The sequence below is a fragment of the Pleurodeles waltl genome, chromosome 1_1, assembly GCF_031143425.1.
Source record: "Pleurodeles waltl isolate 20211129_DDA chromosome 1_1, aPleWal1.hap1.20221129, whole genome shotgun sequence".
In the NCBI taxonomy this organism is placed as follows: Eukaryota; Metazoa; Chordata; class Amphibia; order Caudata; family Salamandridae; genus Pleurodeles; species Pleurodeles waltl.
The window spans coordinates 254,779,093-254,799,041 of record NC_090436.1 but is presented as its reverse complement, the minus strand read 5'-3'; the positions used below and the strand labels follow the sequence as shown (position 1 = coordinate 254,799,041).

The 19,949-nt window shown below is 45.7% G+C and overlaps 1 protein-coding gene across 2 annotated transcripts in view; it reads left to right on the top strand.

Moving 5' to 3' along the window:
- Positions 1-19,949, top strand: part of C1_1H5orf34 (chromosome 1_1 C5orf34 homolog) — a 236,186-nt gene that overhangs the window by 190,077 nt on the left and 26,160 nt on the right. Inside the window, exon 8 of one of the 2 annotated variants that reach the window (XM_069221520.1) lies at positions 7,884-7,953. The exons of the other annotated variant lie outside the window; for it this stretch is intronic. Coding sequence (XP_069077621.1) covers positions 7,884-7,953 — 70 coding nt within the window. The remainder of the gene's footprint in view (positions 1-7,883; positions 7,954-19,949) is intronic. 2 annotated transcript variants of the gene reach the window in all.

The window sequence follows — 19,949 nt, the reverse complement described above, 5'->3', positions numbered from 1 at the left end:
TGATAGGAAAGGCATAGTTGACCACATAAATGAGTGTTGTCTCCAGTATGATGCAATTTAAATCCTGATAGGTGGTTGTGTAAAAGGTGTTGTATTTGTTTTGTTTGTGCAGCATCATAATTACTTCCTCACAATAATCTTTTTATGGGATGGTAGAGTGCTGTTCAGTACTGCTACAATTAAATGCCTGCCCCAGAGCAGCCTTGTTTCTGCAGTTTAATATCAACTGCATCCCACGCACCCACACTGTTCAATATATACCACCTCATGTTGGATAGTCTTGTTCGCAATAAAATGTTCCATATAAAGCTCTTGACACGTTCTTGAAGTTAGACTTGCTCTGTATTTCAGTCAACGTAAACTTCACATTTACTACAGGTGTAAAGTAATTCTTAAAACATGCCTCTGTTCTTTGACAAATTTGTATATGATTTTCTCATAAACATATAAATTGGTATCCTCAAAGGATCCTCTGCAACCTGACTGGGCTTTTAGTTATGTATTGTGCACCTTTTGGAGAAAGTCCCACCCCTCCCCCCAAGTCCTCCGTTGCATAATGAGTTGAAATGTTTCTGTCTTTGGGGGAAATCTGCAGAATCCTCACCTTATGAATTTTCCCAGTGGCCAGAATGGATACAAAACTTTAAAGCAGTTTTCTTGCACATTGGTAAGTGATGTTGTGCGGCTCAGTGTCTGCTCAGTCCCAATGTGTATGTGACAGTGAGGCTGCTATAAATGCGTTACCTGTGCGTGCTGATGTCAGTTCCATTCTTTCTGTGCCTTCTGAGTTTCAGATTTTAAGTTGCCTGTGCCTTCTTGTTCATGGTTCTGGAGGAATTCTTCTTCACATTACACTCTAGTGTGCAGATATGAGCCTCAAAATGCCAGGTTCAAGCCATGTTGTAACTGTCACCAACAGATGTCGTTGACAGTCACCCACAACATTTGCCTCTGGTGACTCAGCACATTACATAACACAAAGTCATACCCTTGTTGCATGAAAATTTAGCAAAAGGTAATGGAGGCGGGCTCGGTTCCAGTCCAGAACAAGAGTGAGGATGCACTGTCATTCTAGGGGCTAATCTAGATATTACTTCACATCAAAATCCAGAAGTTCAGGGCAGTCACATAAAATTGCACAAGAAGTCCAAACATGGGCCGCCTACATCTCGCCACTCATACCATTCAGAGTTGCACGATGCTCTGAGGACAGCGACATTTCTTTAACATAGCACTGCCCATTCAGGAGGTAAAAAGCAACGTATTGCCAAAAGTCCTCAACCCTGCAGCAACCACCCAGGAAACTTTGCTCCTTTTAAATGAGGCTCCCACTGGTGGGTACCTGGGTGGAACCAGGATCTCTTATCCCACCCCCACCACCCTTAAGTAAACAGACAGATAGCAAAGCAAAACAGGCTAATCCCCCAGGATCCTGAATTTCTTACTTCAGCACCCTACCCAAGAGAGTCTAGTGGTTAAGGCATCATCAGCTGCCTTAACTTGTGCTTCCGTCATACCACTCCACCTAATAGTGAATCCAAAACGATGGAAAATTTCGTAAAGCTCAGCTTTTTAGAGGGACAGCTGTGTGTTGCAATCCATCAATACTTTCAACCTTCTGGGACGGATTTTGCCCACCTTGTGGGACAGTGTGGCAGATATCTTTCTAACTGAAACTGTCAGACAGACCCACCAGTGTCTGATTCTCAAAGGCTAAGATGCTACAAAATACACTATCTGTTCTGGCCTAAAACCACAAGCAAAGGCTAAGGTAGAGTAGTTGGGACCATCATGGTACTTAGGCGCCTTGTTTGGATTTTCTCGACAGGCTTTTCATCAGGTGCCCATCATTCTCTTATAGACATGCTGTTCAATGGCTCGAAACTCCAGAGTCAAAGCTGACATTCCCCGTGTCTAGCTCAGTCTTTTCAGCAGTTCCCCTAACAGTGACTTTTTTTAGGCTTCTATGAGGAACGCTTGCAGAGGCAACAACAATACACAGCTCAGCAGCAACAGGTCTCCCAGCCCTCTCAAGGGCGAAGTCGGAGAAATGGCCGACAGTGTACAGGCCCTCAGGTGCAACACACTATTCCTACTCCACACCCTCTCCCCATGGCCGAAGCAAAACTGCTTTGTATTGTACTTGGTGTCACAATCACCTGGTTAGTGGTCATGTCACCATCCACCTTCCAGGATGGGGAGCATCACATCAAACCAAAGAGTGCTCCAGACTGTGGAACTTAGACACTCTGGGCATACCACAGCACCGCACAACCTCCCAGAGGACCACATGTCCATATTCCACTGAGAGGGTGGTGGCATCAGAGATTGGGACAGGTTTCTACCACTGCTACTTTCTGGTGCTAAAAAAGGATTGAGGCCTTTATCCCATCGTAGATCTTCACCCTCTGAAGTTCTCCCTCCGGAAGGACTAGCTCAAAATGCTCACCCTGGCCCAAGTCTTGTATGCCTAGATCCAGGAGACTGGATGGCAACACTGGAGTTGCAGGATGCATACTTCCCCATTACTGTCCTGTAGACCCATAGGCATTACTTGTTCTTTCAGGTTGTCCACAAGCACTTAGTTCTCTGTGTTTCTCTTTGACCTTACCACTGCACCTCGGGTGTTAACAAAAGTGGTGATGTTCGTGGTTGCAGCCCATCTGCAGCAATTGGGAATAGCAGTCTTTCCATAGTTTCATGCCAGTTACTGAAGGCGGACTCACCCAAACAGTTGTAAGCCACCTCCCGACAACGTCCGACCTGTTGACACCATTGGGTTTCTCCATCAATGTGCCAAAGTCACACCTGACTCCTTCACAACGGCTACCCTTCTTCAGAGCCATCTTGGATATGATACGGGCTGACAGTGTGCAGAGGTCAAAGTTGCTACAAGATTTAAAATGGATTCCTGTGGAGACAGGGGCACTCAGAATCAGGCCTGCTTGCAGGTGAGTACACTCCCCTTGGAGTGCAGACCTGGGAGTTTAGTAGAGCACGAGGGTGGCCACAGGTCAGCGCTAAACACACACCCACAGTGGCACTGGGGCAGCAGGGTGCGAACTTAGCATCGGCTCCCAATGTGTTTTAATAAGGGGAACCTGGGGGTCACAAGTCGGCTGCAGGCTGGGTCCAGGGGGGTTGGTTCGGAGGAACCACGGGCTGGACAGCGAGGAGGGCTGCCTGCTGCACATTGCTGCACTGGATGTTGGGTTCCCCAAGGCCAGGGGGCTGCGGGTGCAGGCTACCTTTTGGTGTCGGGTATCTTTGTCTGGATCCTTCTCAGCCAGAGGGGGTCTTCTGGATTTAGTCTGTAGGTGTCGTTTTCGTGGACAGGAGGAGTCAATCCAGGGTGGATATTAGGTTAGAATCACCTGGGGGCCAGCTCTAGTCTGTTGTGTCACTTGGACACAGGCCGTGGGCATCAGGTGCAGAGGAGGCAGCTCTTGTGGATCCAGGGCGGCCCTGGAGTCCTTTTTGGAGTTTCATTATGGACAGGGCCACTATCCATGAAAGATCTTGGTTCTCTGGTGTGCAGCCCGCAAGTCTTTTAAGAGGTCACTGGTGCTGCAGGATGCACCGCCTTTTTGTAGCAGGGGCTTCAGAAGCTGGAGACAGGCCAGTAGGGCTGGGGCCAAAACAGTTGGTGTCTTCAGTTTTCTTTGCTGGGGGTCAGCCTAGCAGTCCTTCTTCTTTCTTCTTGTCTTCTTCTTGAGGTTGCCAGTAATCTGATGAGCTAGGGTCAGGGGTGCCCTTATATCCTGGATTTAGGGGTGATACAGGGGTCAGAGGGCAGTTGCCAATGGCTCTGTCCCTGAGGGTGAATACACCCTTCTGGTGTCCACTCCCTTTGGGGAGGGGAACACACACACCTAACTCTATTGGTCCCTGTCCTCCAAACCAAGATGGAGGATCTTGCAACGAAGGGGGTTACTTCAGCTCTGGACACCATAAGAGTGGTCCTAGCTGAAGTGGTCACTCCTCCGTGTTTTTCCTAATTTTCCTGACAGACTTGCTGCCAAAAATGGGGCTTTGTCCGGGGGGCGGGCATCTCCCCTAGCTGGAGTGCCCTGGGGCAGTATAACAACAGGCCTGAGCCTTTGAACCTCACTCCCAAGTGTTCTAGTTCCTGCAGGTTGGAGGCGTGAAGCACGTCCACGCAGTGCAGGCTTTGTTTCTAGCCCATGTGGTCAGAAACTCGTCTGGAAGTAGGGTGCCATGTCGACTTTTTTTTTCTCCCCAACACACACAAGCTACAATGACAGTGTGCATGTGGTTAGTGAGGGTCCCTAGCGTGGCATCATGGATATCTTTTACAAAGGACTTAGCAGTGTGCTAGGGGTGTGCCAGTATGGGAACCATGATACCTTTCTAGGGAAAGAACACTGGTGCTGGGGCCTGGTTAGCAGGATCCCAGCAAACTCTGTCAAGCCAGCATCAGTATCAGTCAATAAAAAGGGGGGGTAACAATGTCAAAAGGGGCACTTTCCTACAGTGGCATTCCTTTCCAACGTAGTCATCCCCTTCCACAAAGTGCAGTCTATCAATTGCTTGCTTTCAGTGGAGTTCTTCATCCCTCCAAGGAAGACGAGCAGCTACATTGCCTTGACCCTGAATGGGCACTTAGCTTTGATGTGGACTGAACCAGAGACTACTGACTGGGCGACCACATTTTTGGCGGGTTCTCTGCAGGTAAGAATAGCAAAGTGGTGCAAAAGAGGACCATCTCAAGATGGATTGTGCTATGCATCGAGATCTGCTATGGTGAAGTCAGTAAGCAGCCCCCAGAAGACTTGCACGCTCATCCCACCAGAGCAAATGCTAATATCACTGCGCTGGTGTGGTGTGCTAGTCATGGACAAATGCCAGGCTGCTAGGTGGGTGTTCCTCCACACGTTCGCAAGCTTTACTGCTTGGATAGTCAGATCCAGCACGACAAGCACTTCACCCGATCTTGCCTGGAGGATTTCTTGGTCTGAGCCATTCTCCAGAACTGCCACCAGAGGATATGTACTCTTTCCACTAGGTGAGTAATCTGTGGTTAGAAATCTCTATGAGATGAACAAGTTACTTACCTTCTATAGCGTCTTTTCTGGTAGAGACTCCATCAAACCTCAGATTCTTCACTGACCTCTCTTTCCCATTCTGTAAAATGGGCTCACATAGTCCTTTAACAATGCCAAATTTGAAAGATCTGCACTTTGCAGTATCTGATTACCTTGGCTCCGCATCCAACAACGAGGTCAGAGATTAGAAAAAACGAACACAAACACATATATATATATATAACTCCCTGATGTCACATCTGAGGTGGGAAAGAGTTGACGCGAAGCTGCACAACACCACATACTGAAGACTGAGGGAATTGCTTAAAAAATTCCCGATCCGGTCTGGCTCCTGAGGTAATACCCAATATACGGAATCTGATGTTAGAGGCTTTATCAGAAAAAGCATTACTGAAGGTAAGTAACTTGATTGAAAAATTGCCCAAAACCAATGAGAAATTGCCTGGCACTGATGCAACTTATGTGATCCGGCCCCTGGTGCTGTAATGCTGCTTCCTGCAAACTCTTTATCCTTGACTCTCTATACATCTGTACTGATAATGTGGGGAGACATAAAAAAGAGCTTTGGAGGGGATCTCTCAGGTATGTTGGGAGAATAACTAATGATAGGAACAACATATGTGCCAAATTGTTTTTTCTTGATACTGTATAAAAGTGGTCTAGTCCCATATGAGTCTGTGAAAGACGTTCATTAATCTGAAAAAATGGGACTAAAGGTTTTGGACTACATAAATCCCGAACGTTGCACGTTCTGACAAAGCCAATATATTCGGATTTAGCTTTTAGGGTTTCTCAATGCTTGTTTTGGCATGAATTTTGTAAACCCATCGTTGGTGGGAAACCTGCTAGGCCAGCATTAATCAGAAAGAAGAATAAATAAGTAAAAGCAAAACTATATTGTTAGCTATATTGTTAGCTCAAAAAATACATTGCCATAATAGTCCCTGGCACTGGTGGGAATTACTTAGTATGCCTCGCTGTGCCCCACTCACAGTGAAATTACCCAATAGCTGAAGTGGGAAAAAATGTGAATAATACAAAAACAAAGCACAAAATGAAGCGGGCTGGCTGAAAGCCCTCATAAGTATAAACATAATTAATTGAATTCTGCATTCCTAATTTCTTTATAATCAGCGACTTGTGCGACACCTGATTATAAAGACATGACATAATCGATCAGCTGTACTAATTCATTACATTTGAGTTCTGACATAATAATGCCTGTTAGAGTCAGCAGCTGAGAGGAAAGGCAGGTCCGGTCATGGAGCATAATTAAAGCAGCTGTCTAAAGAACGAAAAGGAAACCTTGTTTTTCTTTCTTTTGCCCTGTTTTTCCAGCTGTAGTGACAAGCAGAAAGGGGAAATGTATGCCAACAGGTTTCATTTTTGTATTCCTAGGGTAATTATAGAAAAGTTAGAATCTTTCTGCATGTTTCTACACATTCCAAGCTTCTGCACCTTTTTTTTCCTCTAAAAACTGACTTGGATTAAACTGATTCTAATATTGTTTTGCCACAGCTGTCTCACAGTTGTTTTGATGTGTTTAATTTTGCACTAGAGATTTTGTTTTTAATCTTCATGCTTGCAAACATGCTGTTTCTTTCTTATTAAAGAGCTATGCACCAAGAATTTAAGTGGGTTGTTGGAGAGGTTATGGTGTCACAATGTGTTACAATGAATACAGTATGCGCTGCTGTACAAAATAAGGATATTGCAAGGCACCTCCGCGTTACATAACCTTATGAAGGAAATAAGCCTTAGACCTTGTTCCTATTAGGTCATAGAACTCCTCTGTGATTTGCAGTATTATCATCATGAATGTCAGGGCGTACTTTATCCTATATATAATTCAAAAGGTATTGGCTAACACCAGACCTAATAAATTGTGCTAATTTCCTATCATCCCCTCATTCTTTTTCCATTTGGCACTCCCTACCAGCTGTACCAGAGGGGGAAGAGATACTTCAGCCTTGCAGTTACTCTCCAGACCTTTTCCACCTCCCATCGACATGCTAATCCTGGACATCAAACCGTAGTAGACCTCTTGTCCTTCTCCTGGTAGCTGGCTAAAAATAGCTGGTATTATGTGTGCTCCTTGCTGTCACTGTCTTCTTTTCCTTTGCCTTCATAGCTTGTGCAAAGATGTTAGACACTGATCTACTAGTACTGCAAAATCAAAATATATATTTTAGGCCAGTGTTTCCCCAAACTGCTGTCCGGAGACCCCTGGGGGTCCACAAAGCCTTCTCGGGGGTTCTGTGACTGCTTAGAAAATCAACTAATATTAACAGATTAATATAGTGTATATAAATAAAGTGGCTTAAATGTACAACTGAAAATTTGTAAACTTACTGTAAATGTAAAGGAAATTAAAATTGGAGACTAAAAATTAAATTAGTATCCTTAAATTGATTCGTGGGAGCAGAGCAGGTGCATTAAACAGAATAGAGTATGGATGATGTGTGGCTTCAATTGAATTTAGAAAAGCTCTAACCTTCCTATTAAAGTGTTTATTTGTTCTTATTTGTTTGCAAATTAAATAAAAATGTGTTATAGTTACTGTATTTTTTGTGTATTGTTTTGTGGTTCAAATCGTCAACAATGTTTAGGTCTGGGTCCCCAGCTTCCACAATGGATCAGTGGGGTTGGGGGGGCGCAGATTCCAGTAATGATTCAGTAGGTGTCCCCGGGTTCCAACAATGATAAAATGTGGGTCCACAGAAGTCAAAAGGTTTAGAACCTCTGTTTTAGGCCACACAAATTAATTTGTGTAATGTGTAACTATACTGATACGGTTAATGTGTTCTTCTTTTATAGAGTCCTCGAACACTGCTACAAAACAGAACTTTCATTGAGCCATGGCTATGAAATCTGCTGTTGGAAAATGGTTTGTGGATAACATTATACTTTTATGGAATGTATGTCGGAACAATGCATGCTGGAACAACGCATGCCTGATCAACGAGGTCGGAACAACAACCGCGTTGTTACCACTAATGCCTTTACCACGAATGCCTTAACATCAATTTTTCGTTGTAAACGCATTCCTGGTAAAGGCATTAGTGATAGGCATGCATGGTTCCAGCATGCGTCCCCCCTGGCCCCCCACCCCTAAAAATTACAGTGACCCCTCCACCCCCTCCCCTAAAACCACACCAACCCCCCCACCCTTGCCTCTAAAACTACCCCAACCCCCACCTCGTCCCTAAAATTACCGCGACCCCCACCCTGCCCCTATAACAACCCCAACCTCCACCCCATCCCTGAAACCTAAAGTACCCCAACCCCACCCCTTAAACCTAAAACCACCCGCCCCTAAAACCTAAACCCCCAACCCCGCCCCTAAAATTACCCGACCCCCAACCCACCCCTAAAACCACCCCAACCCCCACCCCTAAAACAACCCCAACCCCATCCCTAAAACCTAGACTACCCCTACCCCCACCCCTAAAACGACCCCAACACCCCGCCCCTAAAACTACCCCGAGCCTTCGCCCCTAAATCCTAAAACCCCCCTAGCCCCCCACCCCGCCCCTAAAATTACCCGACCCCCCCAACCCAACCCTAATACCTAAAACCACCCCAACCCCCACCCCTAAAATTACTGCAACCCCTCACCCCATCCCTAAAACCACCCCAACCCCCACCCCTAAAACCTAAACCACCCCACCCCACCCCTAAAAACCTAAACCACCCGACCCCCAAATACTAAAAATACCCGACCCCCCCACCCCGCCCCTAAAACTAAAATTACCCCTCTTCCCAAACCTAAAACACCTGACCCCCCCACCCCTAAAACTAAAAATACCCCTCCTCCCCCTCCCCCGCCCTAAACCTAAACCGCCCGATGCCCCCTCCTCTAAAGCTAAAACCCCAACCCCCACCCACCCCTAAAACAAAAAATACCCCAACTCCCCACCCTGCCCCTAAAACTAAAAATACCCCCTCCCTCCATCCCTGCCCCTAAACCGCCCCAACGCCCCTCCCCTAAAACTAAAACCCCACCCCGCCACCCCCGCCCCTAAAACTAAATCCCCAACCAACCACCCCACCCCACTTGCCTGACTCATCGCATCCTCCTCCTCAGCCGACTCCCTTGTTCTGTGCCTTAACCACGCATGTGCGTTGTTCAGCACATGTGTGGTTAAGGCACAAAACAACGAAGTCGTGGTTAACGAAAGCGTTGTTCCGCCTTCGTTGTCCACGACTTCGTTGTTACGGAGTCGGCGTTCAGGGCGTTTACCACTTTTATGTGTTACTTGTGAACTGTTTTACCTGTAACAGTTTGTAACAAGTTACCTTGAAGTTACCTTAAATGAGAGACTGATTGATTCGAAGTATTGGCTGTGGAAATAAGAAGGTGCCCTTCTGAAATATTCAAAACTATTAATTAATAGCTGTTCCCATCAAGGGAATCTTTGTGTGGTACTGCTTAAAGACAGTCTATGTATCTATTATGGAATGTGGAGTTGTCCCTTTTGGCACAATGCACCCATCACACTACTGTATGAGGCGGGATGAAGGCATTGCCTCTGTCCCTGCCCATGCAAAAAAGGGTTAGTCACCAGTCAGTGCCACAGCTTTAAACGTCCAGCACACCTGCTCTTCGTTGATCTTTGAGGGTGTTGTGTACTTGCCAAAACACCAAGGCACTAGACACTCTAGTGCAGAAAGCCACAAGGGGCTCTGCTTCTGTCATCACTGTGTCGGTCATCTCTGCTCCTCATGTCGGCTGTGGCAACACACACATCATTGCAACCTTATTTCTCTCATTTTCCTTCTCTTTGTTGTTGGCTGCTTTAGTCCTAGCTTGAGAGCAGCCCCATACCCCGACTCTGTTGACTGACATCTCACTGCAGTCCATCCGAACTCATGAAGTCTCACTTAGAGGGGACGTGGCAACCATCTTAGTGCAGTGCGTGGGTTCACTGTTAGCTGCACCTCTGACCATTTTAGGTTGTTGGTATTGGTAATCACCTGTTCCGTTTCTCTCTGCAAAATTTAACAAGCTCAGCCAATGTGGAAACAGATCGGTGAAATAGATTCTCACACTTGCGTCATCATGCTGTTTATGAAATGATATTCTGTAAAAATTTTAAGTTTTCTTCTTAGTATTATGATTTTTTATTTTTCCCAGGTACTAAAATGTCATCCTCAGCATGCATGCCTTTGGGAGAGTATAGGACACCCTTGAAGTCCACTCAGATCTCCCTCACTAGAATGTCGATCCATTACGAAGTGAGATCCACCATGCAGTGCGGTTCAGACACTAGAACTTGAGAACCGGCATAATAAGTAAATGTCTTCATGGTGCCGGCAGCAGGTTGACTGTATTAGGAGGAACCAGGTTGTTGTGCACCAAAATTATAACAAGCGTTGACACTGCCAGTAGGTCTTGCTTAATAATGTATAGCAATGTAAAGCATTACAAATAAATACCATGTGAATGCATATGTTTTTGTGTAGCAGCAAAAAACTGTATAATAATATTAGTGTAGCTCAAAAGGTCAGGTGACAGTTGGGATCAAGCCAGGCCTAAAACTCCATTTAGTTTAATGAGTCCCCTCTGCCCATCTTTGCTCCTGCCAGAGAAAAACAAAATCAATTATCTTGTTATCTAAGACACATTAGTAGTACTACAATGTCATGTGTGTGCCCTTGAAAGTTCAACGTCATGTTGCTGGATAAATAAACAAAATGATCAGAGATGTGCGGAGGGCAAGCACTTTTTTGTGGAAGCACACAACTTCTGCCCATTCAAAACATGATCTCCTTGCTCCCAACAAGTAGGTGGAACCAAAGCCGCTATCTAGTAATGGTCACATAATTGTCTGGCCAGAGCCGCACTGTAAAGCCAGACCAAAAATACGATTTAAAAAATGGTATTTGTAGGTTTTTTTGGACTCATTATAGTGTGTGCATAATACAGGATGCAACACAGTAACAACACTCAACTAAAAACATTAACCCCTTAGCTGCTGGGCCTCCCCCCACGTCCCTTCCCCTTGTCCGCCACCTGCGCTGAGCCCTTTTTTGGCTAGTACTTCGAGCTTAGGCCTTCATAACTTTTGTCCACAGAAGCTATCTATGCCAAATTTGCGTCCTTTTTTTCCAACATCCTAGTGATTCTAAAGGTACCCAGAGTTTGTGGATTCCCCTGGAGGAGACCAAGAAATTATCCCAAATCCTAAAATTTCATTTTTTTCAGAAAAATTGGAAAAAGGGCTGCAGAAGAAAGCATGTGTTTTTCCCCTGAAAATGGCATCAACAAAGTGTTTGTGGTGCTAAAATCACCATCTTCCCAGCTTTCAGGAACAGGCAGACTTGAATCAAAAAACAAATTTTTAAACACACTTTTGGCATTTCACTGGGACATACCCCATTTTTGCTATTTTTTGTGCTTTCATCCTCCTTCCAGTTAATGACAGAAATGGGTGTGAAACCAATGCTGGATCCCAGACAGCTAAACATTTTTGAAACGTAGACAAAATTCTGAATGCAGCAAGGGGTCATTTGTGTAGATCCTTCAAGGTTTTCCACGGGAAGTAACAGCTAAAATAAAAATATATTGAAATAGAGGTGAAAAAAGAGCCATTTCCGGCCACATTTTCTTCTATTACGTTTTCCAGCTATGGCAGATTTTTTAAAGCAAAATACTGTTACGTCTGCTGGACTCTTCTGGCTGTGGGTATATATAGGGCTTGCAGGTTCATCAAGAACCCTATGTACCCAGAGCCAATAAATGAGCTGCACCTTGCAATGGGTTTTCATTGTATACTGGGTATACAGCAATTCATTTGGTGAAATATAAAGAGTGAAAAATAGGTATCAAGGAAACCTTTGTATTTTCAAAATGGACACAGGATAAGGTGTTGAGAAACAGTGGTTATTTGCACATCTCTGAATTCCGGGGTCCCCATACTAGTGTGTGAATTACAGGGCATTTCTGAAATATACTTCGTTTTTACACACTGCCTTACATTTGGAAGGAAAAAATGTAGAGAAAGACAAAGGGCAATAACACTTGTTCTTCTATTCTGTGTTCCCCCAAGTCTCACAATAAAAATGGTACCTCACTTGTGCGAGTAGGCCTAGTGCCTGCGACAGAAAACGCAACAGGGACACATCACATTTTTACATTGAAATCTGACATGTTACTAGGAAAGTCCCTAGCTGTGGATTTTGGCCTCTAGCTCAGCTGGCACCTAGGGAAACCTACCAAACCTGTGCACCTTTTAAAGGTAGACACATAGGGGAACTCAGAATGGGGTGACTTGTGGGTCTCATTAGGTCCTGTTCCCAGAATCCTTTGCAAACCTCAAAATTTGGCAAAAAAACACTTTTTCCTCACATTTTGGTGATGGAAAGTTGTGGAATCTGAGAGGATTCCCCCAGGTCTCCCGATTAAAATGGTACCTCACTTGTGTGGGTTGGCCTAGTGCCCGTGTCAGGAATGGATCACACAATGGTCAATGAAAGTCCTTACATGAGGGAAACTGTTGACCATGGGGTGATCCAATCCAGACACAGGCACTTGGTATGGGGACTCAAGTGGCGTGGCTTTTGTATCAGGACAGGTGGGGAAACACTGGGTGGTAGGACTTTTGTGGATCCCAGCATATTCCTGTAGTTTGTGTGACAGAAATGCAAGAAAAAATAGAGTTTGTATTCAACATTTCACCTTTGCAGGGTATTCTGGGTAAGAAAACTTTGGGGAATTCACACTAGCCACACGTCAGTGGACTCCCCCGGGTGTCTAGTTTCTAGAATTGTCTGGGTTTGGCAGGTTTCCCTATATGGCTGCTGAGCCCAGAACCAAAAACCCAGGTGCCTGCCTTACAAAAACAGGTTGTTTTGTGATAGATAATTTTGATGTCTCCACAATACGATTTGGGGCTGAACTAAATTGGTGAGCTCCCAAGAGAGCACTCTCTCTGTGCTTTCCGCCACATGCACCTACTCTCTGGGTTGGGCTAACCCCCTATTGTCTCGCGGCACAGACTGTGCTTGCAAACGGGCAGCAGTTCTGTCCCCATCACTTCCCTCATAATCACTGGAAGAGGAGTTGTTGGAAAAATCACTCCCAGAGTCTGCGCCATTGTTCTATCCTTCAGATGCTGTCTCAGTATCTACGGTCTCAGTCTCTGATCCTACGTCAGAGCTGTCCTCTATAACCCGAGTTAGGGCTTGAGCATCAGTTATCCATAGAGATGCCATCTCTGCTACTGGCTGAACTCTCGCTGTTAAACACTAGCCTACGTAGACCATCACAAAATTGCTGGTGGGTGTGTGTGTGTTGTGTGCAACAGTAAAGGGTAGTCACCATACCTTCGCTTCTTCCCTCAATCAGCAAGTTCTCTCAAGTCACTCAAATAAAACCCACTCCAGCAATCATTATTGGTGCTCCCACTCCTATGACCTCCTTCTCAGATTCCCTCACTACCACCCAGCAAAAGTGCCCTTCATCTCTCCATAGCCCCACTCGCACATGTATTTCATTTGTATTATAGTGTAGGTAATGTCTGGATTTACTAATCCACTCAGCTATTTACATAAAATACAGATTTGATCTTTGTAGTAGGCATATAAACCTTCTGCGCTACTTTATGGCATCAAAACTGCCCCTAGACAAAAGTCAGTTCCTTTTGTAGTAGAAATTTAATCACAAGAATTACTTGACATTTTTATTGCTGCCTAAAAGCTACAGCTGAAACAAGTCAGTTGAAGTATGTGCATTGCTTTGAAGACGCAAGCTGCAACTGCAAGAGAACTGGTGGCGTTTATATTTACACACACATATATATATATATATGTTCGATGGCATGTGTAGCTGCAGATACACATGCTGTGCACTATCCTGCCATCTAGTGTTGGGCTCGGAGTGTTACAAGTTGTTTTTCTTCGAAGAAGTCTTTTCGAGTCACAAGACCGAGTGACTCCTCCCTTTCGGCTCCATTGCGCATGGGCGTCGACTCCATCTTAGATTGTTTTTTTTCCGCCATTGGGTTCGGACGTGTTCCTCTTCGCTCCGTGTTTCGGTTCGGAAAAGATAGTTATTAATGGGAAAATTTGACAGTATTGTTTGCGCTCGGTACCGGGTTAGTGCTAGCACATCGACACCGAAGAAAAGAAAAGCTCCGGCAGCCCTTCGGGGCTTCCACTCCTCGACGGGGCCTGGTCGGCCCGACCGCGTGCATCCTCAAAGCTCATGGAACGGACCCCATTCCGCTTCTGCCCCAAATGCCACGCTAAGTATCCTTATACAGACCAACACTTGGTCTGTAATCTGTGTTTGTCCCCTGAACACAAAGAGGATACATGCGAGGCCTGTCGGGCATTTCGATCCAAGAAGACACTGCGGGATCGTAGAGCTCGAAGACTTCAGATAGCGTCGACACCGGCCGGACATCCCGACGTCAAAGAAGATGAGACATTCTCCATTCCAGATCCGTACTCGGACGAGCCCGAGAATGAGTAGCCGACGAGGCGACAAACCGTGAGTAGACCAGCCCCGGCAAAAACTCACTTGAAAATCATGAAGGCCCAGGGGACGCCACCGCCAGCAGGCCATGGCTTTACCCGAAAACAAGGTGACCAAACATCGGCACCGAAAAAGGCCTCCCAGCAGCCGAAGACATCCGACTCCGGTCGAGATACAGGCTCCGAACAGACTCGGCACCGAGATACCGGCTCCGACCAGACTCAGCACCGAGAGATCGGCACCCCGAAATCCAAAAAGGTTTCTTCAGAGCCGAAAAAGACTGCCGAAAAGGTTTTGTGCCGAAACACAGCTCCTATACAGAAGAACAGGGCCTTTCCTCACAGTTACAAGGCCACAGGTTTGAACAAGAGCTGGGCATGGGAGAGCCAGACCATACACAGAGAAGGCTCCATATACAAAAAGACACGGGGAAAATAAGAACTCTTCCTCCTATCAAGATGAATCGGAAGCTCGCATTCCATGAGGCGGAAATGCAGCCAAAAGCTAAGGTGGCTAAAGAAAAAACACCACCACAGTGTTCTCCACAGCCATCCCCACCACACTCGCCACATCTGTCCCCAGTAGCAACACCCCCAATGATGCAGTCACCAACGCACACAGGGATGAGCCAGGATGACCCAGATGCATGGGATCTGTACAACGCACCCGTCTCAGATAATAGTCCAGATTGCTACCCAGCAAGGCCATCACCACCAGAGGACAGTACTGTTTACATGCAGGTGGTTTCCAGGGCAGCTACTTTTCATAACGTAGCACTGTATGCAGAGCCCATAGAAGATGACTTCTTGTTCAATACCCTGTCATCTACGCACAGCCAATATCAAAGTTTGCCAATGTTACCAGGCATGTTAAAACACGACAAACAGGTGTTTCAAGACCCAGTCAAAAGCAGAGCCATCACACCTAGGGTGGAGAAGAAATATAAACCTCCCCCTACGGACCCTGTGTACATTACACAACAGTTAACTCCTGATTCAGTGGTAGTAGGAGCAGCCCGGAAAAGGGCCAACTCACAAACTTCTGGAGATGCACCACCACCCGACAAAGAAAGTCGGAAATTCGATGCAGCAGGCAAAAGGGGGCAGCACAAGCAGCTAATCGATGGCGAATTGCCAATTCGCAGGCTCTACTGGCAAGATACGACAGGGCACATTGGGATGAAATGCAACATTTCATTCAACACCTTCCCAAAGAGTTCCAGAAACGTGCTCAACAGGTTGTCGAGGAGGGCCAAACTATCTCCAACAACCAAATAAGGTCGGCTATGGACTCAGCAGACACGGCGGCCAGAACAGTAAACATGGCGGTAACCATTCGGAGACACGCGTGGCTACGTACCTCCGGATTTAAGCCAGAAATCCAGCAAGCTGTGCTGAATATGCCTTTCAACGGACAGCAATTGTTTGGGCCGGAGGTGGACACAGCAATAGACAGACTAAAGAAAGATACTGACACGGCCAAAGCCATGGGCGCGCTCTACTCCCCACAGAGCAGAGGCACTTTCAGGAAGCCGCACTTTAGAGGGGGGTTTCGGGCCCAGACCACAGAGCCTTCCACCTCACAAGCCAGACTCACATACCAGGGACAATATCAAAGAGGAGGTTTTCGGGGACAATATAGGGGTGGACAGTTCCCTAAAACAAGAGTGAAATTCCAAAGCCCAAAAACCCCACAAAGTAAACAGTGACTCCAACGCCACAAATCTCCACCACACAACACCAGTGGGGGGGGGGGACTCACAGACTATTACCAAGATTGAGAACACATAACTACGGACGCGTGGGTCCTAGCCATTATCCAACATGGTTATGGCATAGAATTCCTACATTTGCCACCAAATGTGCCTCCAAGAGCACACAACATGTCCAAACAACACTTAGATCTGTTACAACTAGAAGTCCAAGCATTGTTACAAAAAGAAGCAATAGAGCTAGTACCCAACCATCAAAAAGGAACAGGTGTTTACTCCCTGTATTTCCTAATTCCAAAAAAGGACAAAACACTGAGACCCATATTAGACCTCAGAACACTAAATCTTTACATCAAATCAGATCATTTTCACATGGTGACACTTCAAGACGTGATTCCCTTGCTCAAACAACAGGACTACATGACAACATTAGATCTCAAGGATGCTTACTTCCACATACCCATACATCCTTCCCACAGGAAATACTTGAGGTTTGTAATCCAAGGCGTGCATTACCAATACAAAGTGTTATCGTTCGGGATAACAACAGCACCAAGGGTATTCACAAAATGCCTTGCAGTAGTAGCTGCTCAGGAGACAGCACATGCACGTATTTCCGTACTTAGGCAATTGGTTAATAAAAACCAGCACTCAACAACAGTGTCTTCTACACACTAAATATGTCATAGAAACCCTTTACAAACTAGGGTTTTCCATAAACTACCAAAAATCACATCTACAACCGTGTCAAATACAACAATACTTAGGAGCAACAATCAACACACAAAGAGGGATTGCCACTCCAAGTCCACAAAGGGTACAAGCCTTCCAAAATGTAATACTAAACATGCACCCAAACCAACACTATCAAGTGAGGTTGGTAATGAAACTTCTAGGCATGATGTCTTCATGCATAGCCATTGTCCCAAACGCAAGACTACACATGCAGCCCTTACAACAGTGCCTAGCAACACAATGGACACAAGCACAGGGTCAACTTCAAGATATAGGTGGTGATTCCAACATTGGGGGGCGGCGGTCGCCGCCCGCCAAGCGGGAACCGCCAGAAAACCGTACCGCGGTCAAAAGACCGCGGCGGTCATTCTGACTTTCCCGTTGGGCTGGCGGGCGACCACCAAAAGGCCGCCCGCCCGCCCAGCGGGAAAGCACCAGCAACGAGGAAGCCAGCTCCGAATGGAGCCGGCGGAGTTGCTGGTGTGCGACGGGTGCAGTTGCACCCGTCGCGATTTTCAGTGTCTGCCAAGCAGACACTGAAAATCTCAATGGGGCCCTGTTAGGGGGCCCCTGCAGTGCCCATGCCAGTGGCATGGGCACTGCAGGGGCCCCCAGGGGCCCCACGACACCCGTTCCCGCCATCCTGTTTCTGGCAGTGAAAACCGCCAGAAACAGGATGGCGGGAAGGGGGTCGGAATCCCCATGGCGGCGCTGCTTGCAGCGCCGCCGTGGAGGATTCCCTGGGGCAGTGGGAAACCGGCGGGAAACCGCCGGCTTCCCTTTTCTGACCGCGGCTTTACCGCCGCGGTCAGAATTGCCCCAGAAGCACCTCCAGCCTGTTGGCGGTGCTTCCTCCGTCCCCAATCACCCCCATAGTGTTGATAGACCGCCAAACACACTCCTCGCTTCAATGGTGGAATCCTATAAATTTAAACCAAGGGCGGGCATACCAAGACCCTCTGCCTCAATACGTAATCACAACAGATGCTTCCATGATAGGGTGGGGAGCCCACCTCAACCACCACAGTATACAGGGACAATGGGACATTCAACAAAGGCAACTGCATATAAATCATTTAAAACTGTTAGCAGTGTTTCTAGCATTGAAAGCATTTTAACTGCTAATAGTTCACAAACACGTTCTTGTCAAAACAGACAACATGACAACAATGTATTATCTAAACAAACAAGGAGGGACACACTCATCACAACTGTGTCTCTTAGCACAAAAGATTTGGCATTGGGCGATTCACAATCACATTCGCCTAATAGCACAGTACCTCCCAGGGATTCAAAACCAGTTGGCCGACAATCTCAGTCGAGATCACCAACAAACACACGAATGGGAAATTCATCCCCAGATACTTCAAACTTACTTTCTACGCTGAGGAACATCAGAAATAGACCTATTTGCAACAAAACAAAACGCAAAATGCCAAAACTTTGCATCCAGGTACCCACACCCTCAGTCCAAGGGAAATGCGTTATGGATGAGTTGGTCAGGGATATTTGCTTACGCTTTTCCCCCTCTCCCACTCCTTCCTTATCTAGTAAACAAATTGAGTTAAAAAAAAAACTCAAACTAATACTAATAGCACTAACCATTAATAGAATTCCTTCAAAAAGAAGACAATGTCGCAGCCACTTACTTGCTACAGTCCAGATATCTTTAATCAGGCAAACAAACAAAAATGACAATGAATCCTCCAACGTGTTTCAGGAGACTCTGCTCCCTTGCTCACAGAGTTATTCTGAACCCCTTTTCCCTTTCCATTATAACATCTTAAACATGAACACAAAAAACAGACTACAGGCATTTCAGGAAACAGTGGCAGCCATCTTACACAATGCTACCACTGCTAAACCTTTCAACATACTTATTATATTTTTATTTCATTGTCTATAATTAACTGTAATTTAATTTAATTTAATGCATCTCTACTTACTTTTAATATCTCCTATCGTTCTCATATTTCTGCATTTCTAAGTAGTCCAAACTTTTCTTGACAATATAATAGCTCTTTTGCTTCTTGTTTAAGCATAACCGCCTCTTTTAATATCTCCAATCTTACTCCTGTTTATGCATTTCAAAGTAGTCCAGCCTTTTCTTAATGATATAATAGCTCCTTTGCTTCTTTTTAGGCATACACATATCCTGCCAACAATAAAAACAAAGAAAGAATGAAAAAGGGAAACAATTAACATTATAACCGTAACCTAATATACCAATTTCCAACCAATTTACATATCATAATGTTTCACGACTAGTCAATATCTCATATATATATATATATTTATATATATATATATTAGAACTGGTGTCTTTGGCAGTCAAAGCAAGTCAGGGTAAGTCACACACAATCTAAATTATCCTGTGCCTACCCTCTGGTAGCTTGGCACTGAGCAGTCAGGCTTAACTTAGAAGGCAATGTGTAAAGTATTTGTGCAATAAATCATACAACACAGTATAGCACCACAAAAATACACCACACAGTGTTTAGAAAATATATAATATTTATCTGGATAAATGCAGGTCAAAACGATTAAAATGAAATAAGTATATGTTGAGATATCAATGTAAAAGTGATATAAAGTGTCTTAAGTCTTTTAAAAGCCATCTATGTCTCTTTTAAGCACAAAGTACCTGGTTCGCGTGAAAAAGCTCCCTCAAAGAACCGCAGAGGAGGAGTTGCGTCAAAACAAAGGGGCGTGCGTCGGTTTCTCGGGCCGCACACGGCAATGCAATGTTTAGTATTCACGCAGGGCCGGCAATGCATCAATTTCCGGCGCTCGGTCCTGGATCCTCTTCAGGTTGCGGGGTTTTCGACCGCCATTGGGACGATGCGTGGATTTCCTTCAATGGCAGGATGAAGTCACAGGAGTCAATTCGGTGGGCGTTGCGTCAAATTTTCTACCGCGCGGCAGGTGCTGTGTTGATTCCTCTCTGGACGTCGGG